Source organism: Microchirus variegatus, assembly GCF_963457635.1.
Source record: "Microchirus variegatus genome assembly, chromosome: 10".
In the NCBI taxonomy this organism is placed as follows: Eukaryota; Metazoa; Chordata; class Actinopteri; order Pleuronectiformes; family Soleidae; genus Microchirus; species Microchirus variegatus.
Genome location: NC_139811.1, coordinates 21,821,077 through 21,832,711, shown reverse-complemented (window position 1 = coordinate 21,832,711; position 11,635 = coordinate 21,821,077). Strand labels below are relative to the sequence as shown.

General features: G+C 37.4%; 2 protein-coding genes across 2 annotated transcripts; both read right to left on the bottom strand.

Annotated features, from left to right (window-relative positions):
* Positions 1–453: 453 nt before the first annotated feature.
* rmi2 (RecQ mediated genome instability 2) lies at positions 454–3,446 on the bottom strand. Its single transcript, XM_083896614.1, has 2 exons — positions 3,104–3,446; positions 454–939 (listed from the first exon to the last, which is right to left on the bottom strand). The coding sequence occupies exons 1-2, from the start codon at positions 3,399–3,401 to the stop codon at positions 788–790; spliced, it is 450 nt and encodes a 149-aa protein (XP_083752740.1). The 5' UTR covers positions 3,402–3,446; the 3' UTR covers positions 454–787.
* Positions 3,447–4,670: 1,224 nt separating this feature from the next.
* ubfd1 (ubiquitin family domain containing 1) lies at positions 4,671–10,127 on the bottom strand. Its single transcript, XM_083896885.1, has 7 exons — positions 10,096–10,127; positions 7,725–7,997; positions 7,429–7,637; positions 7,266–7,331; positions 6,720–6,825; positions 6,550–6,632; positions 4,671–5,127 (listed from the first exon to the last, which is right to left on the bottom strand). Exons 1-7 carry the CDS (start codon positions 10,109–10,111, stop codon positions 5,017–5,019), a joined length of 864 nt encoding a protein of 287 aa, XP_083753011.1. The 5' UTR covers positions 10,112–10,127; the 3' UTR covers positions 4,671–5,016.
* Positions 10,128–11,635: the final 1,508 nt, after the last annotated feature.

Genomic DNA, 11,635 nt, shown 5'->3' with positions numbered 1-11,635 from the left:
ACAGACTGAATATACGTGACCTTTAAAATGTATGAAAACAGCCAGACCTGCAGTATTCTGTCATTTTCAACTTTTTGATCAACTTTTCCTCATCCTACTCTGTAATGCAAATCCATGAAGTATGCATAAATGCTGATTCTATGAAAATTATTTTTATAATATGATTACACGTATATAAACCTGTTGATGGGAAGCAGATACAAATTATGTCCTTTAATCCGACATGTTACATTTCCTGAAAATGAACAAATCATAAAGACAAAGATTATTATTCCCTAAAGTACTTCTGATTTCCCAGTGACTTTCTCCTCCCAGCCACACACTGTTATAATGGTTCAGGGTGAATTTATTTTTTAATTTAGCAGAAAATGAAGATGAATAATAGACTTAAAAACTCACAATGAGCCTTTTATTTTTTATATTAGAAGCAGGGTCAGCTCAACTGAGGCCTATTTTGGAGCACTTTGTTTTTACAGTAGCCCACAATGGACAAACAAAACATGTTGGAATGAGTGATATTCAGATTAAGACATTTTGTGATTTTAGTGACATATAGACAGGTTTTCATCTTAATCAGATACATTTTCACAACAAACTGGAATTTGCTCAGAAACATTCTAGTGTCGAAGTGTCAGTAGTCATCCACATTAAGTTCTGCCCCAATTACTCCTTCAAAATAAAAGCCTGTAACCATAGGTCTCCCAGATGAACCCGGCATCTTCTCCTCAGTCCAATGAGGGAGTTTATGACAGCAAGGACTTGTTTACTGCAAACAGTGTCCCTGCTGTCAGGTCAGTACCTGCTGCAGCTCCTCCACCTCCTGCTTCCACATCAGCCTATGAAGTGCGGCGAGTGCCGACAGATCTGCCATCTTCACGGCTCGGATGACTGGCTCCGGGGAGACAGCCTGGATGACACCCATCACCATCACGTACTTGCCTGAAACAGAAGGAGGCTTTTTTTTTCCATTTGCCGGGATTGACAGACTTTCAGGTAAAAAACAAAACAAACATGGAAAACCAGGGCGTAAATGTAAAACTCCAGTGTAGGTAAAAACTTGACCTTTTCATCCCCATAGCTTCCTTATTTACAGTTAGGTCCATAAATATTGGGACATCGACACAATTCTCTTTATTTTGTCTCTATACACCACTACAATGGATGAACAAGATGTGCTTTAACTGCACATTTTCAGCTTTAATTTGAGGGTATTTACATCCAAATCAGGTGAACGTTGTAGGAAATACAACACTTTATATATGTGCCTCCCACTTTTTAGGGGACCAAAAGTAATGGGACAAACTAAATGATCATAAATAAAATTTTCATTGTTTAATACTTGGTTGCACATCCTTTGCAGTCAATTACAGCCTGAAGTCTGGAAGGCATAGACATCACCAGACGCTGGGTTTCATCCCTGGTGATGCTCTGTGAGGCCTCTACTGCATCAGTCTTCAGTTCCTGCTTGTTCTTGGGGCATGGGTCATTGTCCATCTGCACCGTGACACGCCTTCCAATGAGTTCTGAAGTATTTGGCTGAATATGAGCAGGTAGTATTGATGGAAGCACAGAAATCCTCCTGCTGCTTTTGTCAGCAGTTACATCATCAACAAATACAAGGGAACCAGTTCCATTAGCAGCCATACATGCTTACGCCATGACACTACCACCACCATGCTTCACTGATGAGGTGGTATGTTGTGGATCATGAGCAGTTCCTTTCCTTCTCCACACTCTTCTCTTCCCATCACTGTGGTACAAGTCGATCTTGGTCTCATCTGTCCAGAGGATGTTCTTTCAGAATTATAACGGCTTTTTTAGGTGTTGTTTGGCAAATTCCAATCTTGTCTTCCTGTTTTTGAGGCTCACCAAGGGTTTACATTTTGTGGTGAACCCTCTGTATTCACTCTGGTGAAGTCTTCTTTTGATTGTTGACTTTGAAACACATACACCTACCTCCTGGAGAGTGTTTCTGATCTGGCCAACTGTTGTGAAGGGCTTTTTCTTCACTCCTAACTGGTGCATTCTTTCTTTTTAAGAATGTTCCAAACAGTTAATTTGGCCACACCTAATGTTTTTACTATTTCTCTGATGGGTTTGTTTTGATTTTTCAGCCTAATGATGGCTTGCTTCAATGACAGTGACGGCTCCTTGGATCTCATATTCAGAGTAGACAGCAACAGATTCCAAATGCAAATGTCACTCCTGGGATCAACTCCAGACCTTTTACCTGCTTAATTGAAAATAAAAATAATGAGGGAATAGCCCACACCTGTCCAAGAAATAGCTTTTGGTCCTCTAAAAAGTGGACTACTGTCAAATTAAATCTGAAAGTGTGCAGTTGGAGCACATCTTGTTCGTTTCATTTCAAATCCATTGTAGTGGTGTATACAGCCAAAATCACAACGTAGTGTGACCTCGCCAGTTACATAAAGGCATATATAAACATATATATATATATATATATGTATATATATATATATATATATATATATGTATATAAACATATATATATATATATATATATATATAAACATATATATGTATATATATATATATATATATATGTATATAAACATATATATATATATATATATATATATAAACATATATATGTATATAAACATATATATAAACATATATATATACATATATATATATATATATATATATATATATGTATATATATATATATATATATATGTATATAAACATATATATATATATATGTATATAAACATATATATATATATATATATATATATATATATATATATATACACACACTCTACACTGCTCTAATTTATCTATTTTCCGCATGGTACTGTATATTTTAATAAACATGAATTAATACATTAAGTTAAATATTTAAAATGTGAAAATAACAACAATGTACGCATTTATTAAAAGTATTTTATATGATCATTCATAAACACTGTAAGTGGCGGTAATGAGGCTTAAGTAGAACAAGGAAGTGCACTGCTGTTCCAATTGAAGAGATCGTACTCGTGTACTTGCCGAGTATGTACTTCCCAAGTATGCAGTACTGGCACACTTGGGTATTGAGAAAGGGCCAGGGACCAACTTCAAAGTCTTTTCTCACCTTGGGACAAACATGGCTTCCCTTTAGGAACGTTGTTGACGCCCTGAACAGCAAACGTCCCCGTCTCGTCCATGAGCAGCACGGTGTTTGTGTCAAGCTGCGCCTCCATTACGGTGCCCTGCATCCATACCAGTGACACCGGGAGAGAGCGACCTCTGCCCGGTCTGATTACCCAGCAGTCCCCGCTGCCGGCTGCGGCTGCTGCTCCCTGGCTCTGTGCCGTCCTCAGCTGGGAGGAGAGCACCTTCACGGGCGGAGAGCGTTTCCTCCCTACAATCGTTTTATCCGGTTGATACATGACAAACACTTCTGCGGTTTTTCACGCGCATGAAAAGTTTGCATTACCCGCGTCCTGCCTGGCGTATTTATTTACCCGGAAGAGGTGGGAGAATCAATCCGGAAGGGGTACGTTTCACTTCCTCGAGTACCTTTTTCAAAGTAAAAGATAAGATAAAAGTACCGTTTTTAAGCGCTGACCGTGTGGTAAGACAACATTTGTGTCAGTCTCGCTCAAAATAAAAGCAGTTTCGTAGAGTTTAATTCTACGACTCCCAATGTCAATATAAACTAATCACTAAGCACAAGTTTTATACATAATAATAAGTGTTTTATAGTAGTCAGTTGATATTTAATCAAATTTGTGGGCTATAAAAATACATTTGATTTGACGTGTAGCCAGGAAGCCAGTAATAGACAACATGTGCATTTCTAAGCAATAACAACTAAATTAATACTGGATAATTATAATGTAACATGTCAGATTGGTCTGTTGGTCTTTTTTAATGCTCGATGACAGTTACAACACAATCCATGTTTGGAACTTATATGACATTAAAGTCAGACTCTAATGTGGCAATTTATCGATAGGAATTTGATTTTGTGTTGGTTTTAAATTTAAGGCAGATGTTTCTTCATTCATTTGTCTTCTACTTACCTTCTCATGAGCTGGTCCCGGTTGACATAGGGTGAAAGGCTTGGTAAACACTGGACAGGTCACCAGTCCATAACAGGGCCACATAAAAATAAACAACCATCCACACTCACATCTATGGTCAATATAGAGTGTCCAATTTGCCTAATCCTTATTGGACTGTTAAAATGGGTATACGTTAAAACCTGAAATCTGAAACCAGATTTAAGTGTTATTCAGTCTCTGCAGACTGCAAATTACATTGATGACTAATAAGGAAGACAAAACCGCAATTCACTTTGATGAATGAAAACAATGCTATAGAAATAAATATATGATGTGATGAAGGGGCCATCATTTCCATGTGGTAAAATAGGGGGCTGTTTTGTTTTGTCTGTCACGCTGTACTGAAATGTGACAATAGGAAAATACTGTGCAAAGAAACAGTCAGCTGGGAGAGTTGTTTTTCAGCAAGACAATGGCCCTATAACAGGAGCTAAAGTCCTGGGGTGGATAAGAACAAGTACAGACTTCAATCTCATACTAAAATGTGTGGCAGGACCAGCAACTTTGCTGCAAAACTACACAGCCTGTGTGCAAAACCTCACAAAATGGATTACAACCGTCTACAAGGTTTAGTTTGATTTAATACCCGAGAACAGACGGTAAAACAACCATTTCTCAGTGGTTCCATTTTATTAAATAAGTTTTATTTCTTTAAGAATAACTGAAGAAAAGTGTTAGCAATTTCTGTACAATTGTTTCACTGTTTTCCCTTGGATTTGCTGCAAACCTTGAAAGATCAACAGGGCTGAGAAATGTTTTGCTGCCACATAGTGCATTTTAACCTAAAAAGAACATGTTTAGTCCACAGGCATCCGTCCGTCTCCTTCGAATATGTTCCGAAAAAATTCTTTAAGCTTCATTATTTACTCCAGTTTCATTTGTTGTTGGCTTCTCTTCTAAATCCCAGTTCATTGTCAAAAAAATAAACAGAGGCACATTAGAAATACTGCCATTTTCCAAGGACTGTGTCTTTGATTGCATCGACAAACTGTGTAGGCACCCAGTAGACCCAATATTGAGATGCTTCTGTTGGACCCAACTGAAAAGCCTGCAAACGTAATAAAACATGAGTCAGCACGTGAGAAGGATTGACATCTGTTCAACAACTAATAAGAGCAACACAAGTCCTTAAATAAAAGCAAATCGTGCAAAAAGTATGTGTGATTGCTATGTATACTGTGTGAACAATAGATGGTACAATGAAAAATTCCTTTGCTTTGCCTTACGCAACAACCCATTTAACACTCCCAGCAACCATTCAGCAACACAATGGCTGACTTGCACATTCACTCATGCTCTCCTTCAAGTCAGGGTGGATCACTGATACCAGTGACTGGAATAAAAGCTTCCTGTGTGCAGTGACATTTTAAATCATCCTTATCTTCTCCTCATACATTTTCAGCTCCTTGCTGATGCAGGAACAGACTCGGAGCGAGTGGCTGACATCGTGTTTCATTTTTAGCCACAAACAAAAAAACAGGGATGTGTATCCCTGTGATTACACTGGTCACACATCAGGATGTACCATATCTACACTACAGCACACTAATGTAGATCAGTGAATTGCGTTCGCCTGTTTTTATTAGTTGGCACAGTCAGTCAGTGGGAGCTGGTGCTCAACTTCAATAAGTAGAACTGTGTGTAAATGTCTACTTTTACAATCATTTAGTTCCTGAAAGTACAATTTACACGCGCTATATTTTTTATAGTATTTTAAATGTATGTCACTTTTGCACTCAAGTCATGACGACTTTTATATTTTATGTAAGCACTTTATGCCTTGCGGTTGTAACGTGCCGTACAAATACATTCGCCCCGCCGAGAACGACAGATATCATATTTAATTCCATGTTGGGCAACAGTTAATTTTCTGGTGTATTTATTTTATATGAGTCTTAAAAGGCCAGTGTAAAGTGCAGTTATACGACCTCCTTCTAGGTTAAAAAGACTTCAGTTACTCGGGTGAGTGAAGTATCGAGCAAACACTTCCCAAAAACTTCATAATCTAGATAAAAGCCCTGTTATGAAGCACATTTCTTCTTCTCTTGAAAAAAAAAACCTTTTGACATTAAGTGATAAAACGAAGCCACTTCTCTCACGACCGCTACAACGGCCTCCGACATTACACCACACACTGTATTTCTCTGACATTGAAGAACAGGAGTGCCTTTAGACATAAAGGTTAATCTGGAGAAGGCACTGACATTTACCGCTCCGCTGCAGAGCCCATAACAGCAAATGATGACCCTGTCACTCTGATGTACACATACTGCAGTGACTTCAGCAAAATGCTTCACCACCTGCACTGTTTACTTACACAAGAGACCGTTTCCACATCAACTAACAAATGTAGCGTTTTGTAGTTATTTAAAAAGTTTTGCTGAAGAGGCCTGTGTCAGCTGCATAAACATGAGCCTCCCGATTGTTGTCAATGTGAATCTGACATGCATTTGACAGTAAGAACACTTACCATCATGTGATAGTCCTCGTGGCCTTCGATGGGTTCAGACACTACGTTTTTAATGGAGCCCATGGGGACTTTCTCTGTTCTCTCTGGAGATGAAAAATGTTTGTCATCAGAATCTTTGCGTCGCAGGGAAATTAATAAAATACAAGACCTGTATAGGTGTAAAAACTCACCCTTTGTTCCAATCCACAACTGATCCTGCTCCAGTTTGAAGGTGAGTCGAACTTTTCCTCCGGACTTGTTGTACATTCCGGATAAAGGCACTGTTGGTAATCGTTCCTGTAAGCGGGACAAAGCAGTTACTTGCGGCGACTGGGTTATAACCAATTATAATCTAGTGTAGCTCATGTTTGGTCACGTTGGCTGCAGACTTGATTTAATGTTTGTGCATACGGCATGTGTCTGTAAATAGGGAAAACAAGGAGTAACTGTGCTAATTACAGGTCAAACAAATGTTTTTCTTTTCTGTGGCTGGTGACATTGTCAGTTTTTCAGAAATCTGGGCCATATTTATTTAGCCAATTTTCTTTTTTTCCTCCATCTGACAGAATGTGACAGTTTAGTTAACTGCCTACCTCAAGTAATCGGTTATTGAACACTAATGATCTGTCTCAACAATCTACATTTTATGTCTGTACTGCAGTGTAATTAATTATATACGGGTTATCAACAACAAAACAAAAACACAAAAATTGCAATCTTCTTTAATTTCCTCTAACCTTTGTTCCTTTAATAGCTGTCATCACATCCTCGGGTCTACCCTTGTCCAAAACCTTCCTATGTTGCTGAAATAACAGAGCAGATTTTGTTAAAAATTAACAAACAAATAAATAATAACAAAACCTCGTAGTATCTGCAGTGATATTATTCACCATTCTTTACCTTTTGCCTGCATAAAGGCTCCTTCTTGTTTTCTTCCGCTTTGACTTCCTGCTGAATGACCTCTTTGGGTGTATTCACTGCTAATACATCATTTATTGTAGATCCTACTACCATTATTTTTGCACCATTTGTAACCTTTATGTCACGTAGCGTCTTGTCCTCCGGAAGTAATCCTTTGTACATCACTTTCTGCATTGCCGGGGGAAGACCTAAGTTGATAAATGTGAACACTCATTAAACATTTACTGCCTATTGTAAGATTCAATCTCTGGTAAAATAACAATGTGTGCTCCTACCAGTGAGTGAATGAATCCTCTCTTTTAGTTTGGCTCCGGTGCTATCGACAGCAATTTTCAGATCATATTTATTTTTGTTCCAGATAATCTTCAAATCCACCGTCTCCTGCTCGTCGTCGGCGTCGTCTCCATTGCTAATACTAGAGTCCTGAGTTGTGGCATCTCCTGCGCTTGCATGAGACGTAGTTTCTGCTTCATTTTTTTCAGCATATTCACCCAGTGGTTCAGTTTCGCTTGGCTTCGTCTCAGTCTCCATTACGACTTCTCCACTTCCTGGACAAATGTGGAAAATACACACAGATTTAGATTCAAGATAAATTGTATCCCACATTTACAAAAGATGACCTGGCATGTGTGTCATGTAGCAGTTATTATTATAGCATTGTATGTGATGTAGAGCTGAAACGATTAATCGATGAATCGATTATTAATCGATTACTAAATCAATCGCCAACTATTTTGATAATAGATAATCGGTTTGAAGCTTTTTTCATGATTAAAACAAGATTTCTGATTGTTTCAGCTTCTTAAATGTGAATATTTTCTTGGTTTCTTTGCTCCACATAACAAAGAAATCATTAAAACTGAATCATTTTGGTTTGTGGACAAAACAAGACATTCGAGAACATCGTCATTTCCAGCTTTAACTAACACTGATCAATGTTTTTTAACATTTTCTGACATTTGCTGACCAAACGATTCATCGATTAATCGAGAAAATAATCGACAGATTAATCGATTAGGAAAATAATCGTTAGTTGCAGCTCTAATTTGATGTATGACAAATAAGATTTAGCGACTAGAAAATTCCATTCATAGTTTCATAATCCCATTTTTCAAATTACAGAACATTAGTTGATTGTGACTCATGTCTGCACTATGCACACAGACGTTACAATTCCAATGAACATTACAATCTGATTAAAACATAGGTATATTGTGGCTAAGATCAAAATACTGCTCATGCCAAACTCTGATTATATTATTGTATTCTGAGTATTTGGGGATGTAGTAATTGCAATTTCACTGATATATCATGATAGCAATCGGATTGGCAATATAAAAACTTCACAGTGTTAATAGATATAAAATTGTAATGCAGTAGTACCACGTAATAATAATTAGGGCTGCAAAGATTATTCGATTATCAACCACTTTGTTATTAATCTTAATCTTTGTGAGTGTTTTTTCTTCTTAAATAATTAAAAAAAGCTTCAAGGTTTTTCAGCTCCTCAAATGTGCATATTTTCTGGCCTCTTTGCTTCACAGCAACAGCATCACTGAAACTGAATCAAGGATCAACATATACTGACACTGTATGGACCAAACAAGTAATTCATCGAGAACATATTACCAACAGATTTATCCATTACGAAAATAATCGTTAGTTACAGCCCTAATAGTAATACCATAATACAATCAAAAAGATAACTAACTCTAAATTAGACAAACTAAATCAGAATTAACATTTACATTGCAGTCTGTGAGGTTTGCTAATTGTATACAGTAATTTAAAATTGTGAATTACATTGTAAAGCAAGTCATTGTTCAGCACTCACCCCAATCGGGTTGAGGTAATCAGATAATCGCGTTTACATGATAGTGGCGTAATCAGACTACTGTTTTGACCTGGTTATTGGAAATACTGTTTACCTAACGTATTTTCTTCAGACTTACTGAATGTTATAATCCGGTTAATTTAATGTTACATAGTATAGTTTCATTTATGACGTTTGTAATTATGTAAATGTGCATTTACAAATGTTTTAGCACAACTTAAATCTAAAGTGAAACACAGTGAAGTCTGGTTTCGGTTTTCTATTCACTCATTCAATCGGTTATTTTATTTCCCTCTGTGATAATATTTTTTACTTATATATCGGGTGACGGTGCTAACTATAAGTGAACATTGGTTTGTTTTATTTTTTCTTCCTGAAAACAAGTACTCGCTACTCATTAGCTCCTAAAAACACGAATGGCCTTACTGGTGACCAAACTGCACCAAACTGGTTACGAGTGTGCGTTAATACACAGTCGTTACCATTCATAACGTAGCCCGGGTCATTTAACACACGAACTGCTAAAGTTAAGTCATTTAAGTTACTGGCTGGCTAATTGTGAACATTAGCCTTAGCCAGCACCCAAATGTAGTTAAATTTGACTGATGTTAGCAACATCAGCGGTAGCTAGCTACAACACTCGTCAAACATTTACGGAATAACGTTGCGGTTACGTGTAGTTTTACACCACAGCGACTTAATAATGTCTTATATTAACGTGTCATCTTAAAGCACGCGGAGTTTCACTAACGGGATAAAAGTCAGAGTAAAGCCATGAAGAGAATGCAGCTGTATTTCTCCTCAATACCCACCATCCTGCGTCGCCATGATGATTGTGTACAATTTGTTAGGTTGAGGCAAAGAGATTACAGCGAGCAGGATGAGCTCCGGTGTCGTGAATGAGAAAGTCCACCAGAGTTTTCCAGCCCCGTTCCATTTTATATTTTTAACGCGAGGAATGACACTCAAATACAAAAATAGGTCTGTGTTTTAGAATGACATTACAAGAGTGGCTTTACTTACCCGGACAATGTTAAAACATTTGTAGTTTCAGCAGCTTGCCGGCGAGCAGAAAAGCAGGAAGCAAACGCGCATGCGCAGTCGGAAAACACCGCCACATAAAGTTGTGTAACGATAAAAGCAATTGATTTTTTCGACGAAACGTACAGAAACTAAAGTCGAAAAAAATAATTGCATGCGGAAACGTTTTAAAAAGAATTACAGCAAACACACACGGCGGAGTGTAGCCACAGACGGAACATTTTGCAAACACGGAAGTATTCAGGAGATACTTCTCTTGCTCCACTGCGCTTCTTTGTTGTTATGGCAGCGCAAGACAGCCGAGAGGTGGCACATCACTCATAGGCTATTGGACACTCTTTTCTTCTTCTTTTGCATTGTTTTGGTGTCACAAAGGTGCTTTATCGCCAACTTTTGGATTTTTGGCGAGACAAATTATGAGACAATTCCAGTCACATCACATTATGTTTTTGCCTTCATGCTACGGAAACCAAGTAAAATAATTTACCTCCACATGGTTCTCAAACTGTGGTACATGTACCACCAGTGGTATGCAAGATTCCTGTGGTAGTACTTGGAGGAAAATCTGATAAACTGTTTATACTGTGTATATCAGGGTGGAGTTGAGGATTTTATTTTTTTACCAGAGTGTGTAGAAAATTCGACAAATAACAAAACATATATTTTATTAATAATAACAATAATAATAATAATAATAATAATAATAATAATAATAATAATAAGACACACCTTGTCTCCTATTTATCTCTTAATATCATCCTAATCTAATTTCACTATACCAGTGCCAGAAGTATGTGTGGATGAGGTGAATGATGAGAGAGCAAATGATCTTATTTGGAAATAAATCTGCCTCCTGTGGTCTTGGCCTATTTATACCACTGTATTTTAACATTGTTGATAACAGTGTTACTTCAAGAGTTCAGTATTTTCTCAGGTGGTGCATGGTATAAAAAGTTTGAGAACCACTGGTTTACCTAACAATAAGGACTGTGAATGACATGGGATAGAAATCCATTTAACACCATGAAGTCACATCACTAACCACATGCTGCATGTCAACGTTGTTCATTACACTTTCTGTTCAGTGACTATCAACTCTCAAATTCTTATGTAAACCCTCAGGCTGAAGACTGAGCATGTTTACTTGTATATTTCATAATCACTGTGCTCTCATGGTTTTCCAATTCTCATATAATGTACCGAAACTACACACAGTGTATTTGTACTTACTTTTTTAATGTGTTCTTTGAGATTCGTCACTAAGAGCTGCATTAAACATATTTAATATTAATTCATGATCATGATAAACAC